The sequence below is a fragment of the Aptenodytes patagonicus genome, chromosome 7 (genome assembly GCF_965638725.1).
Source record: "Aptenodytes patagonicus chromosome 7, bAptPat1.pri.cur, whole genome shotgun sequence".
NCBI classification, from domain to species: Eukaryota; Metazoa; Chordata; class Aves; order Sphenisciformes; family Spheniscidae; genus Aptenodytes; species Aptenodytes patagonicus.
In genome coordinates this window covers 31,482,160-31,503,192 of record NC_134955.1, presented here as the reverse complement: position 1 = coordinate 31,503,192, position 21,033 = coordinate 31,482,160, and the positions used below count along the sequence as shown (strand labels likewise).

Genomic DNA, 21,033 nt, shown 5'->3' with positions numbered 1-21,033 from the left:
CTAATAAAAGACCTCTTTATCAATTATCTTTTTGACTAAACAAAGAAATAGTTATTGTAATTCCAAAAGAAGCTTTTTTCCCCAATGTGCTGAAATAACTCTCTGGTAATACAATTTAATTCAGAAAAGTATATTACAGCAGTATTGGCTCATGAAATTCACAATAGTATCCCAGTCAGTGGAGTGATTCTGGGTGAGTTTAAGTACAACTAAAAATTGCAGCTGAGAGCAAGGGTACAGATACGATACAAGCAAACTAATTCAACTTGAAGAAGAAAACGAAACAAAAATAACCATAACCCAGGCCCATGTCGATTTCATTTTTTCAAATGCTATTACTGAGCTAATAATTTAATATTTATACTCTTTCCTAATTTAATACTGAGTATTCTACCTGAAGACATGAAAGACAGATGATTCAGATGAAATGATTGCACTTCACCTTAACATACCGAGGTACATCTTCATATCTGTTGAAGTGCTTTTACATTGTTACCCTCTTCTGGCAGTGTTTCCCGACCAAGGGTAGAATTCCCAAGGCGCATTATAGAACCATAAAGACTGAGATTGCTTTCCCCCTTCAGTTTTGGGAGTACTCCCAACTTTCAAAAAAGTTTGTGAAGTACATCTTTTTCTAAAATAATATAAACAAATCCCGTATTTTTAAGCTATGCAAAAAGGTCAGTTAAATTATAGGGAAAACATATATTTTTGTTAATGAAAGCCAGAAAAAAAGAATAGAACCTAAGAAAGAAAGGCTCTTTAAGCATAGGCACAGCATTGATTAGTGCAATTAATACTATGGAATATCAAGAGACTAAAAGAGTAACACAATGTTTATTCTACATGATCTGAAAACTGCTGCCATGACCTCTCTCTAGAAGTACAATATAAAGTGCTGTTATATGTTGAAGCCCTAATATGTAAGGAACCGCTAATGTTTTACCTTCTTGCTGTTCAGATGAAGGTAACAGACATCAGATTCTAAAAGATGCAAAGCACAAAAGAAAGAAAAGGCAGCATCTAGGAGCAAAGAAAGAGGGGACAAAGATGTTAGTGTGACAGAGAGACACTAATGACTTCAGAAGGTGACCCTTCAAATGAGGTTTCTCCATTAAAATGAATATCTTAAATTACTTTAGGTGTTGTCAAAATTAGTATGTGAAAATATTTGCTGTTTCCAAAATGTCACATAATGGAAAAACATTTACGTAGTAGCAATCACTTTTAATAAATATTTAATGTTAATGTAGGATTGAGTAGTTCAAGTTGCATGTTGATCAGCACTGGACATGATTACTTGGTCCCTAATTATTACTGGGTACAATTTCTTTGCACCGACATGAGAAAAATTAGTAAGGTTTCTCTTTAAACATGATAAAGAACAGCATGATTTCTGTTTCAAAGATTTGTTGTGGCTTTTTAACAGGGAAGAAAAATCCTGTGTCCCTAAACTATATTAAGTAGCACAAAACCTAGATTTGGATTAAGGTATTTTATTAGTAGACAGATACATGATTTTCAACCACATTTAAACACATATTTTGCTAATGAGTGCACCTCTGTAGAGGTGCCCATCCATCATTCCTTTTATGTTAAACAGCATCAGTATTTCAGTAATTTCCATTCATTTAAACAACATTAAAAAGTTGAAGTCCAGCTTAGCACTGACTTATTAAAAAAACCCCAAACTAAAAGTATTTGACCTAGCCATGCACATCATAAGCCACAACGTGGAGTAATATAAATACGACATGGAAGCTTCTTGGTGAAAACCTTGCCTTAAATAAGCAGCTACACAGCAAAACAATATCTATGAGGCCAAGATTTCTACCTGATCCTGGAAAACAGCCACTCAAGTGGGATCACAAGTAATTGCCATTCAAGCTACACACCTGGAATCTACGTGGTAGGCCTGGTAGGGTTAAAAGAGTAATATATAGAAGTCATTGCCAAAGCGAGCTTGTGCTTGTTAAAGCTTACTTTTATCTTTGATCTACACACGTACAAGTATTCCAGTCTCAAGTGTACAAGTACCTAGTAAAACCTGGACCAGTATGTCTGGTATACTTTAAGCACCATCCTTTACATTTACACACACATGCACGCACAGACACCTGTCCTCATGCTTTGTGGACAAACAACTAATGCCTAATTTGAGTATTTTGCTTTGCTTATGATACATTATCAAATAGTTTGCACATGCATTCATAAGAGGTCAACTTATTATTCCATATATGAATTCTTCTCCTCCTCCATTTTCATATATCCTTTTCTGCTTTTTTCCCTGTTATCTGTGTCTTGTGGGCTCTGGCCTTTACTTTTTGATAGCTGTTGTTGTAATGCCACCTTAACCATTCTCCGTTTCCAAAGAAAACAAGTGTTTTCAAATTCAAGGGAAAAATAAGACAAATGACAATATCTCACCCTGAGATGATACAGCACCACTCCTGTGCTGAGGATATCATCATCCATGGCCATTAGATGAGGTAAACTAGAATCTATTGTTACTCCAGCTTTTTCTTTGTTGATGTCCACACTGTATTCTTCCATGATGGCTTTCCTGTCTGTCCACTTACTTGTCCAGTCTTTGGTCAATTGCTCAATCTTAAAGAATAGGAGAGGAAACCGTTTCACTTACTAAGCAGGTTAATTTTTCTCATACATAAATTTCTTCAGAAAGAACAGCATTTTTTTCCAGTTACTGAATGCAAAATTCTTTCACCAGTTGCAATGCAGGTGTATTTCTAATTGCAGTACATTTCTGTGGCAATAAAAAATCGGGTAAAAACTAGTACTACCACCTAGTGAAGCAGGTTTAATCTATTGAAGACTCATTCCCAAAATGTCAGAAAGATATATGACCATGCTAACTAGTTATTTTGCCTGTCTTTAAGCAAAACTTAAAATTAAGATCTCCAAAACCTTTCCAGGTCATCAGTGATGAAATCTTCTTAGTAATTTGGTGACTGTGCAATAATTTCTTTTGAATAAATTGGAGGAGTTTAATCTTAGAAGAGAGAGGCTCTGTATAATGATTTACTGTGATATATTGAGACAGCTTTCAAACAAGGAGTAGATTGTGCAGACTTAGTGATATGCAATGGACAGTATCCCATTAAGGACAGGAGACTTTCATCACAAATTGGTAGAGAGCACCCAACATGCATTAGGGATGGCTGTTCCCTGCATATTCAGAGCAAACAGGAAAGGATTAGAACAAAAACATTTTCACTGTGGTTTCAGAACTATGGCAATGCTATCCTCCCTGGCCCAGTGAAACAGGAGAGAGTTACAGCATCAAATAGATCACACACACCTTCATTTCATTCTGAAGAACCAGCTCGGTCAGATTTCCATCCCTGTCATCACTCCAAGAAGGACTGGAATTCCTCTGTACAAACAACAGCCACCAAGATCTACATGTTAGTTTCCTTATTCACAACTGGCAGGCATGTTCTTTCACTCACTCTCCAGGATTTCAAGGAGATGAACTCAGGAGAAGGAAAGACAAGATACACAGACATTTGACGCTGCCTTCTAGCATCTAGCCTACACCTCTCTAGCTATTGCATGAAAGTTTTTGTGAAGAACTGATGAAAGAGCATTAACAGAGAGATACTCTGTGTAAATAAATCCCGGAATGTAGTTCCAGTCTCTCCCAGCAAAACATGCTCTCCATGGCATGGAAAACCAAGATGCTATTATTATTATTATAAAGAAGAAAAACACAGAGCGTCAGCTGTACTGTGAGGGCTCACAGATGTTCACAACTTCTTTTGGGGGACAGAGCATACAGGCAGGGTGAAACCTCCAAAATACTGTTGAGGTCTACTAGTTCACTTTTTTGGGAAAGAGGATTGTAACAAGTCTGGCAGGGAAATTACAGCAATGATTAATATTTTGTACTCTCTTGGTGCTTCCATATCCCTACAAATAAAATATTTATATTTCACAGTATTTCTGGACAACAAAACCATCCGACTCCATGAAAGACAGGCAAGGAAATCCTTCCTAATCATTACACAACTGCTTATACTTCAGGATTATCAATATAATGCCAGAAAAAGGAGAAATGACAGAAATGCAGTTAGCCTTACAATCATCATGAAATCACTCAGAGAACAGTTTAATTTCCCTCCAGTTACAACAAACATTGAAAGATAAACAGATAAGACAAAAGTAAGCTCCTGTAGCTACCTAAAGCACCATTAGAGCTCCAGCTGGGAAGTGTTCCTACGTACCAGTTCAAAGGTCATCAGCATAGTTTTCAACCTATCAATTTCTTCTCGCAGTTCTCTGATCAGTTTTACATTTGCATCCTGAAACATTGAGACACAGATGTTGGAAAAATCATTCTTTAAAAAATTCTAGCTAAAGAAATCAATGCAGAGCTGTTTCAAGAGCCAGGAGGAGAGGAGAACAGGCACACTCACAGCAGTACTCCTTGCTCCACTCTGCCAGGCCCCTAGAATGTACTGCCTAGGAGCAGGTAGTTCCCATCTTTGCTATGTTCTCTTTTCCCATAAACTTTGTTCCATCTCTTTTCTGAACACAGACCTACCATAGTATTTGTTTCCATCATGACAATAGCTGGATACATCACTACTTTTAAGGATTTAGCTTCAAAATAGTCCCATCAGGTCAGAAAAATGCTGTTATTTCTGTCATGCAGAAGAGAAAATCAGGCTAGAGGAGACTAAGTCAGAATGTCACCCACCGTGGTATTAAAAGCCCTTGCAGCTGATACATAAAGCATTTCCTGCCTGCTTGCGTGGAGGCATTTATGTCACTTTCAGAGTAAGCATCTCTGCACAGGCAGGTTCTGGAAACCAGCTTTTTGCAGCCACTTCAGGGAAACTCTTGAGTCAATAGTCAACTTTCTCTGGGCTGCCAGTGACACTTTGGCTCAGTTCAATTTGCAGTGAGGGGAAGAAGGCAGCTAGCTGAAGGGATGGAGTTAAGGGTCTAGCATGGGCTGTGCAAGAGAGTGATGAGCACACAAGTTGGGAGGCTGAGAGGCTCTATATAACAAGAGGCTAACCCAGGAGGACTGTGTTTACTTGCCTATGGCCTGTCACAGAGTTGAGAACTGCTGCCACCAAAACCAACCACGCTATTGCTGCCAGTAGTGATGTCTAAAAACTAGTTCTAGGCACTGGTAATACGGATGCAAATTAAATTTAGGAAACCTTGGATTAGGTGGGTTTCCTTCTGTCCAAGATTTAACAGAGTATCGTTAGGAAAGCAAATAAATGAAGTACATATCTAAGATTCTATCCTTTTATCTACAGATAAAATCTTGATACACCCAGGCCAAATCACAAAAGAACACTACTAAAGTTGTGAAGTCAACTGCTCAAAGATTAGGAAATGCTGGAATCAAGACTTTTTTGAAACCTTAATTCAGTCCCCTTCAATGGACACTCTGTGATTCAGTCCTTAAATTACGTGATCACTGTAGGATGGCAGCCTCATGCAGAATGCCAGGTGAAGAATGCTCAGTTAAAGAGCAGCAATTCAAGAGTTTTATATTTCTAGCACGTGTAATCGTAGATCTTGATTATTATGTGCTATTTGAATTTTGCTGTGAAGAGGCAGAATTATGCATTTCCCCATGGATTTTTTATGCCAGTTCTCATCACTATAGTCTCTAAAACCTCCACAACTGCTCATCAAGCTGTTTTAACAGCCTGTCTTTGATTGGGAGAGTTTACGTTTTTCCTATTTGATAAATGTGGCCTGGGGGTAAGGGTGGAAAAGGAGGAACAAGCACACACTGAAAGTTTGCTTTAAGCACCTGTACTAGCATTGAACAAGAATGCTGTAAGCAGGGGCAGTGACAGAATCCAGTCCTCCAAGGCAGCATCAGACTCTCCCCTTAATAGCTTGCCACCCTTTAACTTATGCACCCTGTGAAGGACCCCTGCACAATTGAACAGATGAATCTGCCATACAGTCAGAGTTCATACCTGGAACAGACCTATTTTATGCAATGAATGAAGCTGGCGTTCTGTGGCAAAAATTGTTCCCGTGTATTTAAAGGCTTCATCATTTTGTGTACTGAAAAGATGACAAATTGAGACTACATAGGCTACCTTAGGCCTGGCATATTAACTTTTGAGTTCTTGAGTTTGCAACCTTAACAGAGTTCATTTAACATGCCAGAAGGAAGGGTCACAAGGGTTATGCACTTATAGTTACAGGTTAAATAGTAACAAATAATCCTACCAGATCTGTAACTCTGCCAATATTTACGATAAAGATATAGGGTAAACATACACGTCCTAACAATTCAAAGGGAAGGAGGATTGAAACTCAATGGACAGAGATGAAGAATGTAAAATAGGTGTGAAATTCTAAATGGTTTAAGCTGCAAGGGATCAAATAAATTATTTCTGTAATACCCAGGCTCCTATTTAGCTCTCATTAACATGGGAAAGAGAGGTATGAATTTTATTCAGAGAGCAGATATACTGAATAAACCTTAAATAATACACACAACAAACCCGAACAAGAATGAAAAGCAGAACTCAAGGCCTCACCTCATTCACTCTGGGCTTGTTAATAATATTTTTGGCTTTTGAAGCATATCTCAAGGTACTCATGGTCTCGTTGTAGCTGGAGCTGGCAGGAGAGATAGCTACAGACAGAAAACAAATAGAAAAGAAACACTATTTTAAAAGGTAATCAGTTTAACCCATCACTTTTCAAAAACGTGCATTCTTTTAGTCTTGCTTCTTTAAAAAAGAAAACCAAAAATATCCTTAGGGATATTTCATCAAGCTCACAGAGAATGTCTTCTCTAGATTGTATTTATAACTGAATAAATCGCTTTAAATCAAAGCTATGACCTTGGAAAGACTTAACTTGGAAAGCTTAACTTCATGCACAATCAGCATGCCTTTTCATTTCCTTGAGTATCCTATGAAGTATTTATGAAAATCTTTACAAGGACAGATTCTGAGTGATATAGTTGTCTCCTCACTGCAGCAGAGATGTAATTTAAGGGGGTAATGTAGTGCAAAATGTTAACAATGAATAGAAACCAAACTTACTGGCAATCATAATGGTCTTGGAGTTGCCCCCCAGACTGTCCTTCAGAAGCCAGGTGAGGATGGAGTCACGATATGGGATGTAAGCCGGTCGCCTGGTCCCACTGATGCTGCCTGCAGAAGGACTGTCCGCATGACTGCTGTCCCCTTCGCTTGTTATGGTGTTTATGCTCTGGCAGCTGCTGAACATCTGTGAATTTTGTGCTGAAGGAGAAACACCACAGAGCTCAGGAAAGGGGTTATCTTTTTCTGTCATGGCTATTTAATTTTCTTAGATGTCATTACAGTTTATGAAGATGCCACGCAGCTGTTCTGTTCAGTTTTTTGTTGTAAATATAGATAAACATTAAGACACAGCACATGGTGAGCGAGTCCTATGCTTTTATCACTACCCTTCAATATAAAGAACTACTGCGCTTACCTAAAGTGGAGATGACAATTCCAAGTGTAACCAATGACTTGTTAATATTAGCACCTTCGGTAATTCGATCTTTACAGTAACTGGGATCAGCTCTTTCACTGTAGCACACAAGCATGGAAAAGACAATGCAAACCAAACAAAAATGCTTAATTATTAACATACAGTCAATATGAAAACATTATGTATGCTGACATACAAGAAAACAGAAATTGCAAGCTTTGCAATTAAAAAAATATATGCTTTGAATACTTTACATTGCTCTGTGGTCCAGAAAATCCAAACAACCATGAGCAAAGGCCATTGGCGCAAACTACTGTTAAAGACCCATCAAAACATAAATTCAGGCCTGAACTGGGCAACCCAATCATAGTGGTTCTGAATTAAAAAAACCCCAACATACATTTCACAACTCTGCAAGGGTAAACTGGCTCAGTGCAAAAGTCTGTATATCCCCTCTACTACTTTCTCTGCTCAGACATGCATGGCAATTTATGTTCTTGAGAAAGAAAAACATCCTGTTCTCCAACTGTTCTATAACTCTTCAGCACAACTTCCATCTTTCTGTTTTCTGTCACATGCAGCATAACCACATGTTCCTCACTGAAATGCATAGCTAAGATCAGAGACTTAGGAACTTTTGGAACATGAACAACATAAGCAGTAAGATACGATTATTTTCTCCCGCCCATGCTAGGCAGCCATGAGGAATTCATTCCTTTTTTTCTCTCTCTTTTCAAGCTCAGACTTGGTAATTCCACCAACAGCTACTGGAAAAGCCACTTAATAAGAATACAGGGTTGAATGGAATTACCTTAGATGTATGCAACAGCACAGTATTGGATCTGAGGACCCAGGAATTCCCTTCCCCAATGAAATCCAATACCCAATACAGAAGAACAGATGACAGAGACAATATTAGCTCAATATTCCTTGTTACTGTATACAAAAGTTTATTGTTAGTTTAATGAAGTTTTAAAATATTAAATTTAATCTTTTAAGGCAGTACTACCAGCATCTTCAGAGAAAATTACCTTTTTGCCCCTCAGTATATTATTACCTGCCTGCAAGGTCCACTAAGTTGATCTTGCTTGCAATTTCAGAGGGGAGATTGTTCTCCAATATAGCCTGAAAAGAAAAATATAAATAAGGAAGATTTTTCCTCTTAATTAATTAATGAAAATAAAATAGATGTGCTCTTTTGTCTGAAACTGAGTTGAACATATTACTATCACTGCCTTTCTTTGTGACCTTGACCCACTAACTATGTTCAAACCATTAACTCAACAGCTTTCTCACCCGACAGAGAAACTACCCTCTTATGCTGATTTCCTCTTGAAAAAAAACCTTTACTGCCTAGCGACTGTGAAAGGCTTTCTTGTAGATCTTGCAGAGTTATTTTCCACTAATGTATTCCAAAGGTCTTTTGTGAAACTACTGAAAAATATCCCAAAATGTTCTGTGATTACAGGATGTTAGAAGTGTGAGATAGAAAAGGTCTATTGGATCACTGAACGACTTCCCTGCCAGGGAAGGATATAATTCCTCCGGAGAAAGGGTGCATTGTCTCTGGGAGAGTACTGGATGCCAAATGCTAAAGAGATGAGCACATCTGAAAAGCTGGGCAGATATAAAATTTTGGTAAGTGTTAAACTAATGCTATACTTCAATTAAGGATCCTAAACAAGTGTGACAAAACATAACTTCAAACATATTCACACATAATTTTCACAGCATCCTAGAAGGGGTACTGCATTTCAAAGGGCTGATTAAAACTTTAAACATTCCTTTTTACAGTGAGTCTTTGGCATCACTTCTGACTATAAGCTTGCATAAAGGAATAAGAATACTTCAGTAAACACTCAACACATCAGGTGGTGTACGAAGTGTAACACATCTGCAGCGTGATCCAAAGGAAATAAGTAACAGCTTCCACCAAGATTATTACAAACAGCACAAAACAGTGACAAGTAAACAATGCACAACACATTGAACAAAGCTTTTTGAGAGTGAAGAGAAAAGGAAGTTGGATTATTTTTAGCTAACCTGAGTGTAGTGGATGGTGAAGATAGCATGGGATCTGCTGCTGGCATTGTGAATATGTGTAGCTGCTGTGATTCTAGAAAGAAGAACACACCATTCAATTACAAAGGCTTATTTCCCTGTGCTCAGGGAAAGCAAAAACAACAAATACAGCAGATAAATGAAGATGAAGGAATGTGAAACTTGGAGAATATAGTAGGCTGTATTCTTGGAGCTGATCACAGAGTGTTTGGCAGAGGACCTGGAAGGGTAGAAACCAACAGTCAGTTAGAGGTGTGTTTGTCCACCAACAGCAGTCTGAAGAAATATCTTAAAGCAGCCTTACAGCACAGGTGTAAGGTGTTGCGTAAGGGTAGAACACAGCAGAAAAGTACAGCCAGCTCACCCCCAACACCACTGAATGTACTGGCCCAGTACATTTTCTCCATCTTGTTCCCATTTTTATTTCTTGGCACTTCAAAGGGTCCAAAAAGCTTCATACACCACTTCTGGGGCTCCCTTCTGTCACAGGGCTGATACAGTAGTTTTACACTGTTAGAGGAGTCCAATGAGATTAGCCAGTCTACCCATATGAGTACCAAATGAATACTGTAATTCACTCGTGTAGCACTTGCTTGGCTTTACCACGTGAGCAGACCAGTCATCTGGCTCCAGCCCTCTGACCCACTGCACTCTGGCTAGCAGGTACCAGGCATAGGAGGAGGAGCAGCAGCAGCACTCTCCCACTGTCTCTGTAGCACAAACTTTTGGAAATTCTACTTTCTTTGTTGTTGTTTTGATTAGACAAACCCAAAGAAAGCAGGGTTTTGCCTAGGGCAGAAGCCAGGTCACAGGTCTTTTCCTTTGTCATTCTTGTAGCTTGCCTTGAATATCAGCTATATGTGCAGCCTTTAGCATCAGTTTTGCCAAACTTACCCTCAACAACAGCAGGCAACTTTAGCAGTGCAGACTACTACATGGAACCATGGTTTTGTTACGAGCCTAGCTGTCAGAGTACTGCAGAGATCAGTTGCACTACAGAGCAGAGCGCCACAGCTGTGCGTACGCTTGTGAGCGCCTGCCGCAGGAGGCCAAAGCCAGGACTCTCCTCCCTGTTGCTCTCTGCTTCCTACACCTCCACAGCCATGTGAGCGGGCACTGCCAAAAGCTACAGGCAATCTAGTGCATCATGGTTATACGTGAGCCTAAGCTGAGGAAGCCTGAGAACATGAACTAGTCTCCAGATGTTGGAGGAGGAAGACAAAAAATTAAGTAAAGGGCAGAAGACAGAAAACAGCTCTACAGTGGGCAGAGAATATAAGGGAACAACCCTGAAATTTATAAAGCAAAAGAGAAATAGAAAGTGCTCCAGGATTTGGAGGAGGAAGTGTTAGTACTCGCTTCTCACTTCTGACAATACACAGGGTAATTGGAGGGCAAGTTCGCATCTCAGCTACTTACAACCCATGTGAGCATTTTTATGGGACAATGTATGTGTTAGTTTTTCATATATTCTATTTCACTGCAGCATGTGGCATATATTTTAATATTTTTAACTGTTCTAATAATACTATCTATATTCATTGGTTGTTTTCCTTTACACAGCACCAGGGCTATGCTTTTGGAAATTTGGAAATTTGTATTTCCTGCATTTTAAAAATTTTATTCTTAAGCATTTGAGACTGAGTCTTGCAAAGCGTCAAGAGAAAAAAAAATAGAGTTACAATAAAAATAATGATTGCATGTTGAAAATCTTATTTGTTTATTTTATAATGGACAGGTGCAGCCAGAGCAGGGCTGGAGATGGCCTGATAAAACCAACTGGTAGAAAAAATGCCTTCAGTAAACTCTGTTTGTTGTTAGTACAGGAGCTGCCCTCTCCCCCATGAAAGGCACCACCCATGTTCAAGGGGAGCTTCCCCTCCTATTTTTCCTGTATAGTCAGACCTGGAGCCGTTGTGCCCCATCTGCCCCTCTCCTGCCTCCAGCCATATGGGGCAATGGCAACCTGTTCCCCACCTTCTTTATCCCTAAGATCTTGCTGATGTTCACTTGGCATCATTTCCCAGATTGCAGATGTTTTAAATTAGTTTGTTTGCATTTATAATGTGCTAATAAATACTCTGCAGAATATTTCATAAAAATAAAGACTATATAGGTAAATAGGAGTTTCCTGTATATTCCAAGTAAGTTTTTGAAAAGTTACTCAGAAAAAGAAGAACTTGCTTCAAGTTCATATGCTTCAAGTGCATATGAGGTTTCATGCAAGTGACAAAGTTTGAAACTTCAGCATCACAAAAACTTACACACAAAATATTGAACCTCTGATTTTGTTTTCTCTACATCTTCTATTTCCTTAGCAATGAGATGACTGTAGGATTACACTAGTAGACAGACTGGAATTTTGTTGTTGTTCCAAAAAAGTCTCTTCTTACCATAGAGTTGCATCTATTGATCACTACAAGCAGAAGCAGGAAAACTTAATCCTGCTGTATATTCTATGTTTTTGTGATAATGCAGCTTAGTTTTTATTTACTTCCCAGCATCACTGATATTCTAAAATCTCGACCTCTCTTGTGATAAGACTTAATATCAGTTTTGGAACTGTTATTTGTATTTGGAGGATCCTTTCAAATACAGCTCTCTTCCATCACTGTAATAGCAGTTGTACTGATATCCAAGGCTCCCTGTTGAAAATGTAAAAAACTGTCTTGACTAATGAGAGCTGAAATCATTGGCTTCACCGGTGTGCCAATTCCCACAGCTCTCTCGTAACAAACGTGCATGATTTGGACTAAGAACTGAAAAAAAAAACTTATAAAAATTAAAACAAATAATTATAAAACAAATACTTTTAGAAATTAAATAAAAATACACTATCTTTTCAGCAGTTTTAAATCACTAAGTTACACTAACAGGTAAGTTGAAAGCTATACATCTAAAGTGTCATAAGCAAGTGGAGGAGAAAAACAGAAGTCTGTTTACAGCAAAATGTTTCCCTGGCATGCATTTTTTATCCCAGAGAGATGGTTGAATTTTGTGAGTAAGTCAGCATGGGATCAGTTTTGAAGAAACAACTTCATGAGTGGTTGTAGCTCTTATTGTGGATAATATGAGGATACGTAACATCTTATGTGTTATGCACATCATGTGCAGGATCAGCTAATCTGACATCCTGTCAATACACAGCATTGGCAGCACTGTCAGTAAAATAAACATCAATGAAATCAACACATGGTGTAAGAAGTGTTAAATAAAGATGGAGCTGGTTTGTTTCATAAAATACCTTTTAGCTATTCCTTCTTCTAGAAGTTCTACAACTTGCTTGTAGTCTGTAACTAAATGTTGAGTCAATCCTGCCAAAGATTTAAAAAGAGTTAAATGCACATTTTTCTCAGGAAGTTTCAGTCAGTTTACCCAACAATTTACCCAACATCAGGAGCATGTTGGCTATCCCAGTTCTGCTGGGATGCCAGTCTGTTCTACAAGTAGTCTCTCAACTAGAGTAACTATTTTATTTTTTAAAAAAACTGTTTTATTTTTAAAAAATAAAATAAAACATTGCAGCCCATCCTTCAGATGCGGTGACATCAGTATAAAAAAATGCCTTGTACCTTCAAAGTACAGACCTTTTTCCAACTTGTCTGCAGAACAATGGTATTTAAAAAACAGTATACCTGAAACTCCGTAAGAAATTTTCAGCTATGTCACTGCTACTAATTGGGTACAGATCCTGTAAAGAAGCTTTTTGTCATTGCCTCTGGATAATGGCTCTGCTCACACAACTATCAGAATTAGGAACCAAGCCCTGTGAATATTTACCATTTACTTAACTAGGCTTCAGCCTGCAACACTTAGGAGTCTTCACACTCTTTTCTCCCCAGAGGGCGCCCAAATAATGATATGAAACATCTGGCCTTTTCATATCTTCTGCTTTCAGGGTTTTTTTATAATTTGATTTTATTTTTAAGGGGGGAAAAAAACACTAAAAACAGATGAAAGACATACTGCATTGCAGAGCCTGCTGTGTCAGAGTGGTGGTTGTGACTAGCAGGGCCCCGGTGGAGGGCAGTGTGCTGCTGTGCTGCTGTGCTGCAGCGGCACTGCCAGCCCCTTGCAAAATGCAAATTCCAGCAGACACACAAAAGTAACCTCAACGGGCTTGTATTTCACATAAATCCAGTTTAATATGCCTTGTTTGCATTTTATGGTGATGATTAGTTATCAGTTGTACTGCAGTGACTCCTAAAAAACCACCTGAGTTGTGAAGCAAGTCTTCGTCACACAATACCTAGTAAAACACTCCTTTGCAGAATGTTTTATCTCAGAGCTGGAATCTAGGGCTACTTCCTCCCCCTGCACTGATTTAGGTTTGTTTTTTTTATTGCAGGCCACAAAAGTGTGGATGAAGGCAGAGTACTGAAAAATGTGATTTATTTGGATCAAATAATTTATCTACTGCTAGAATGTAAGTCAAGATGAATATAAAATTCAAACAAGACTGAAATAAGTACTTCTGACATTGTTAGAGAGAGTCTATCCTTATATGATAACAGCTTGCTTAACTTTAAATGAAAGCAAAATCTAAGCCAAAGATGAGAATTTATTTTAGTCCCTTAACAACTGATACATATAAAGAAAAAAAAAAATTTGGATCACCCACACTTTAAAAAAACCCCTAACTGTAGTGTGCATGCATGCACACTCATGCACACACACAAAGTATAGGCTAATTTTCAAACAAAAGCATTTCTTCTGCTCTCTAATGTCCCTTTACAATACATTAATTCCAGAAGTCATCACATTTTCCATTTGAGAAAGAGGCCCATTATTTTTCCAACAGCACTGGGATCTTCAAAGCTCAGAATATGGAAACTATCATATATTGTTTTCCCAGACCCTTTTTCAGGGTCTTATTTAAGTGAATAAAAATTAGGTTATAAAATGGAGGCACGGAAGAAATTCTTACCTACCTACATTTCCATAAGTACTGGAACAGTGAACCTAGCATGGAGTTCAAAACATTTAGTTTTTCAATAAGGTAAATGAAATATTGTAAATGTTGTTTGAAAAGAAATGACAGAGTGTTCTGTTGGCTGCTAGAGAAAGGAAGGTCATTTTCAAGTCCCATAGAAAGTTCAAAAACACTTGCTCGTCTAGAAATATGCCTTGGAGTTAGAAAGGATCTCCCCAGAAATCTGTCTCAGAGTAACAAAATAGATTGCATCATTTCCTGATTTAAGAGAGGCCGATTCCTTAACAGTTCAACCATCTGTGAGGGAGAAGGTTGAAACGATTCCAACCCAAAGCAGTGAAACACTTTCAGCATTTTAAAGGCTACAATCTCACAGCCTTTACGTGGAAAAATGATGGGCTGGAAACTATTCAAAATACTTAGTGTTCAGAGCTGGGACTTCCTGACTGGACTTGCAAATGGAAAATGCATTGCCCAGAGTATCTAAGCATCCTTAAAGGGGTTAAATTTCCTGATTTTCCTCTCTGTCTGTTCTTCATCCAGTGCTAACTGTACTCTGGATACCATTGACACCAACCACACAACTGAAAAACAAACGGTACACCGGGGAGCTCCTGATCAAAGTCAGCAAACCTTAAAATTGCTAGTGGTTTGCAAGAAGTATGATGCAAATACAGATGCTGGTCCTTGACCTACTGGATCTATGGGAAATAATGGAAAATTTCTGAGCTTTGCTGATGTTCACCATTTTTCTCCCATACAGCAAATTGCCTGGAAGGGGAATACAAAACAAGCTCCCCTTCTAGTAAGCATGCTGATAATTCTGATCTCAGCTATCTAGCTATTGGAAACAATATTCTTGCACTCTGATCCTGCACAGAGAGACTACATATAAAACTGCCAAAGACTATTTCAGCACGTAGAAGGCCCTCATTACAGCGATCAGCATTTGTTGATTGCAGCAATATATTACTGCAGTTGAGAAGGGCATTTTGTACCAGTGTTGTGAACCACTTCATTTTCTTGAATTAGATGTTATTAAAATCAAGCTGACTGTACTTCTCACGTGCATTCGAAAGACCTCTGGACTTTCTCACTGCTGCTTATTTTTGATGTGAGCTAATGAGTGCAGTTCCAAAAGGACCTTCTTTATTAGTCCCTCTCCCCAAAAGATGTCAGGCAGGATTGTCTCAAGTAAAGTAAACTGTTACAGTTCTTAATTGCGTAAACTGTACATAAGCATATTTATTTATTAATACATACTCATATACACATATCTAAAAAAAGAACTGTGTCATCTGACTGTTGTCCTAAGTCACTGACTCATCAGCCTGAAATAACTTCTGTTCACATGCTGTCACAACAGCATCTAATTACACCCCATGATGCCTTCAGCAGAGAAATTACTTCATTTTTCATGCACGTGATCAGTTTTTGTAAAAATGCGAATCACATTTATCATTAAAATTCAATTTTTTCTTACAGGCATTAACACAATGATTTTTGGAGGCTGTCATAAGATACAGAGGGAGAGAATCTTCTAAAATAAAGTATTGATACTGGATTTACAAACGTGGCCAAAGCTGGCAAATATTATTTAGGTTAACCTTTTTCCGTTATCCTTTCCTCTTATTTTACAAAATCTAATCAATTGGGAACTTTTATGGGATATTTCAGAACTCTAACATAAAATTGTTCAACTTAAAATTTTTAGTTGTGTCTAAGTATAAAATCCTTATTCAAAAGGGGTAAAATTAAATTAAAAAAAACCCAAAAACAGAATGGGAAAAGAAGTGACAGATTTGGCCTGGAAGGTTCCAGATGAAGATGAAATAGTGACAAAAGGCGAGCCAGCCCATTGGCAGAAGTTATAACTTCATTTTCTTTTAAAACAAGGAAACTCCATTATATGCAGCCAAGGAATCACTGGAGATATAAGGCCTGAGAAAAGGGATGGAAATTGCCAAGGAAGGAAGCAGTTTAAAGACCTTTTCTTGTGTGGTGAATGAGCAGCTGCTAAAAGAAAATAATTAGTATCTGTACTCCACCAACAATGAAGTTCTCCGATAACAAGCAGGTAGAAAGAGAATCTTGGAAAGACCTCAATAAAGGCCAAATGTCTATGAATCTGCTTTTCAAAGAATGGTAAGTTTGCCATACTAATGAGACCATTAATTCATCTATTTTCCAACTCTCCTTAAACAGGATGCTGATGTGCTGGGAAAGCACAGCTGAAATAACCAGAATGCCAGATAGTCCCTTGTGTATAGGACCATGCAAGTTAAACACTTCTCAAGTGCTTATTTCAAATTTTGTGAGGAGGAATTGGTAACAGCCATCGGTTGTTAGATGTACTGTGACTGATACTGCAGGTGCCCGGGGAATGAGAGCTGGGAATTCCAGGCTCCATTGAATCTTAAGGTCAAGTCACCCTATCTGTTGACGCGTCTTGGCCTAATCTCTGAAGTGGGGATAACAATCTGACGTGTAATGCCATGATAAAGAAAAAGAGAGGGAGAAAAGTGAACCAAGGAGAACAGAAGGAATTTACAAAACAGAGACAAGAACTCCATTTAAAAGCCAGAACAAATCAGTATTTGATCTGATGTGACAGGACCAATAAAATTCGGTGTGGCATGCATTTTGCATACTAAATGCATACCTCCCAGGTGTTACTACCCATTTGGTGGCCAGCCAAGCAGTTGCAGAGTCAGTGATACCAGAGGCAACTTTGGAATTCTGCCCACTAGATACAAGGCACACTGAAAAGGAAACATACACATTTACTTTCTAAACAAACTCACTAATTTTTGAAACTTGCATCAGTTTGGAGAAGGCTCTTCCTTCTGATCTCCACTGTAAAGCTACTCTATATGATTTTGCACTGGTGCCCTGATTTTGAGGGACATGCCTCCCTTTGAGGGAGCTAATCAATTTACAAAGTAACAATGGCCAAACTCCAATTTAAAGCTATCTAAGACCCTGAAGTGAAGGCTCCAATCAAAAGTGGAAATGAACTGGAAGTACAAAAACCAATGAGAAAGAAGATAAGAACTAAAATAAGACAGACAACTGAAACTGAAAAAATACATGTGGGGTTTTTTTTCATCTGTTCTTTGTCACCTGATTTGAAAGCTATGATTCATTAGAAAACACAAAGCCACCAGAGGCGCTGCTGTTGCAAGCGTGAATTAAAAAGTGCGTGTTTTTAATCGTATAATGCACCTACATTACCCATCCTGTGCTTTTTCACTTTAATGAAGGAAAATGAAGCTTATTGGGTTCTCACCTGGGTAATACAGATTTTAATTGCTTCTCATGGCCTGGCCTGCAACAACAAACAGTTGAGTTTATCTACTTCTTTTATTATTATTATTTTGTAAATATACTGCTGCCAGGGGCTGAAACAGGCATGGAGGGACCTTAGGCTGGCCTGTACAACCCATTTAGAGCTGATGTTTGTGGATTTCTTGATCAAGTTAAGATTTCTTTAAAACAAAAGAAAGCAAAACACTATGGCTCACACACAACCTATGCTTGGAAAGGGAAACAGAAAAGTGCAGGATATCCAGCCAGTCAGATAACAGAGGCAAAGCTTTCAGTATATTACATGTGTTCATATTAACAAGCAAAATATCTGAGGAAAGTAACTCTTGAAGAGTAGAAGCAGTTAGGATCGCGCCAGGAACATATGCAAAGATACATACAGACTTGATACACATTTACTTGAAATTCTGATGCTAGTTGTGAAGCCTGCTCTCACCTTGAACATATGGTCCTGTTTCAGGGTGTTCTCGGACTCGAAGTGTGTACGGTTTCTTTCGGTCTGATTGTTTTAACAAATCTCGGACACGCTCATTATAGATTTCAAGAAAACTGAAGAGCAAAAAAAAAAAAAAAAGATTTTTAAATGCACATGATTAAAAAAAAAAGAGAGAAAGCATATATTTAGACAATGTAACTACCTGAATCTTACATAGATCTTTCATGATAAAGTTAATGAATTCATTTTCATTATCTCTGTTACTGTCTCTTCCCACGCAGTGCACGTAGAAAGAACTCATAGTAGCAAATACCCAAGAAGCAAGAGGCATTCAGTATTTTATTTAAAAATTCATAAAACATGCTTTTTTAACACTAGTGAGTTCAAATTCCAAAATTTCCAAACATAACACTTCATTAGATCAATGGGAACAATGATTAAGAATCAAATGTAGGATTATGGCTCAAATTTAAGAGTTAAACAAACAGGAAGTAAATTTTTAATGCACTATTTCAGCTGCCTATACAAAAGTGAACAGACAGCATCCAAAGAACTATACTGAGATAGAAAACTAAAACCAACACTTTCTCATCCTTCCTCTGTGTTCTCCTCCTTGTTCCAAAATTATTATCATCTGAGAAAACAGAAACAAAATAAACTAGTCTTTGCTTTGTTTGATTACAGGAATATGTTGTTGAAAGCATTCATAGCATTGCCTAAAACAATGAGACACTTACCTGACCTTTACTCTGCAAGATGCTGCCTGGTCTGAGTAATCATCCTGCCTTGAAAAGAGGCCCTGCACAAACCAGAAGTTTATGTAAATTTTAAATCCATCAAGAAAATCTAACCATGCAAATGCAAGTGAAATAAAAAGTAAGTACCTCACATATACGAGGTGTCAGCCCAATGGATGCCTTCAAATAATAAACAAAAAAAATATTAAACCATATACTTGCTATCACTCTTGCAAAACTTTTTAAAATAAGAGCCAAGTTATAAGAAAAGGACAAAATCATAGTGCAGCATTAAAGTAATGACTGTATGGTAGATTACAACACAAACCACTCTGGAGTGTAGTTCAGAACAGCATGGCAATGCTCTACTACTCCATCTGAAGCATCTTGCACATGAAACACTGCAGGGACTCATGTGCTGTGTAATGTCAGCTGTCTTAGCTTCAGTGCAAATGCTATTTATAGCAAAAGTCATTTTAGAGCAACTTATACAGTATCGATGAGAAGTTTAGAGGCTTGGGTTAAATCCAAGAGCTGTTTGATGTAAAGATACTGGACATGCCTATGTCAGAGGTGTTGCAGTCTAGATGAAGCCAGTTCAACACTGAAACTACTTTGATTGGTCACGAATATTTTGGTTTTTCTATTTTTATTTCTTATGCTATGGCATCACAGAGCTTGGAACAGCTTTATGTTCTAGATTTATAAATCTGGTCTCTCAGAAAGAACAGGATACGGGCTGCTAACAGTACCCAAACTAGCCAATTTAAACTTTGCCCAAACAGTCTACATGGCACTGAAGTAATGGTGTGTTTTTATGTGATGAACTGTTCTTCTGACATGAGTGCTCACACATTAGTGATCGCAGTGCCAACACATCCTGAGAAAGACTCTCAGGCTTAGCTGGAATCTGCTTGCTGAATAGCATGAAAGGCTTTTAGAAGGCACACTTGAAATGGTGTTGGGGGGAGAAAGTCCAGGTTCATCAAGTGGACCACTGTGGACAAAAGTTCAGTTTATACCACACACTTGTTCCTTCCTAGTGTTGAACACTGTTTCACAGTGAATACATGTTATTAAAGATCAGATCAAAGCATGATTCCATTGGAGAAAGAAATCACTTTGTAAGCCAGACATCTCTTAGAAACACTACAGCTAGAAATTTCCTTGGAAAAAAATAATGATAATTTCAAGATGTGGCCATTCTGAATTGCTAAGATATTTTCAAAATAATGTAATACAAATACCCTAGTTTGTCAGCCATTAACCCCAATTTTAACAATTCTTCAGGCTTTTATGGAGTTAAGCTGGATTTAGAATAAAATGAATAGAGAAACAGATCATGATTTAACAAAATCCTATTGCTGATGTCTATGGGGAAAATAAAATTTTAAAAATCCAAACTCTTGTCAAAAGCACAAACCATGCCAGAACAGTCTTTTTCTTATCTTCAGGGTTTGAACAAATTTTACCCTTATTTCACCTTAAAAATTGAATCCCATGAGTGTAGGAAATAGTGATCCACTCACGCAAATTGTTAAATAAAATTTTTCTTTTTTAGGGGCATGTTTCACCAACAGACAAGAGTATTTATAGATAGAGATCAAATTGCCTTGTGTTGCAGCAGAACACTGGAAATCCTCAACTGACTCCATCGATCTGAGTACCAAGATTAAAATGCACTTTAAGTGGTTCCTGGTAGACATGAATCTTAAAATGTAACAGCTTCTGCAAACACCATTCAAATAGATTTCAAAACTGGAAGTGAAGCAAGTGTTAGTTTCCACAGGCCAAAGGATAAATTCTGCAACAGACAAATGTCTCAAGTAGATAATGAAGCCTGTTACAAAAGTATTCCTGTGAATTGTATCCAGTTTTATTTGTGAAAGTAATTTAATTTCAGCATAGCTCAGACTGCCAAAAAATTCTATGACAATGAATACTTTCTATTATCTCCAGCTATACGTTTCTAAAAAACAGAACTATTCAGGGGTATAGATTTTTTTTTTTGTCCTCTAACATGGCAATAAAATTCATACATAGTAAGATGAAGGTTATCTAAA

The 21,033-nt window shown here is 37.9% G+C and overlaps 1 protein-coding gene across 1 annotated transcript in view; it reads right to left on the bottom strand.

Annotated features, from left to right (window-relative positions):
• The window catches only part of STARD9 (StAR related lipid transfer domain containing 9), a 119,312-nt gene that overhangs the window by 41,928 nt on the left and 56,351 nt on the right, over positions 1–21,033 (bottom strand). The window contains exons 5-16 of the mRNA XM_076344686.1: positions 19,118–19,150; positions 18,971–19,032; positions 18,234–18,346; positions 12,782–12,851; positions 9,520–9,592; positions 8,534–8,601; positions 7,477–7,574; positions 7,059–7,259; positions 6,546–6,643; positions 4,245–4,322; positions 3,320–3,394; positions 2,428–2,607 (exon numbers count right to left, since the gene is read on the bottom strand). Coding sequence (XP_076200801.1) covers positions 2,428–2,607; positions 3,320–3,394; positions 4,245–4,322; positions 6,546–6,643; positions 7,059–7,259; positions 7,477–7,574; positions 8,534–8,601; positions 9,520–9,592; positions 12,782–12,851; positions 18,234–18,346; positions 18,971–19,032; positions 19,118–19,150 — 1,149 coding nt within the window. The remainder of the gene's footprint in view (positions 1–2,427; positions 2,608–3,319; positions 3,395–4,244; positions 4,323–6,545; positions 6,644–7,058; positions 7,260–7,476; positions 7,575–8,533; positions 8,602–9,519; positions 9,593–12,781; positions 12,852–18,233; positions 18,347–18,970; positions 19,033–19,117; positions 19,151–21,033) is intronic.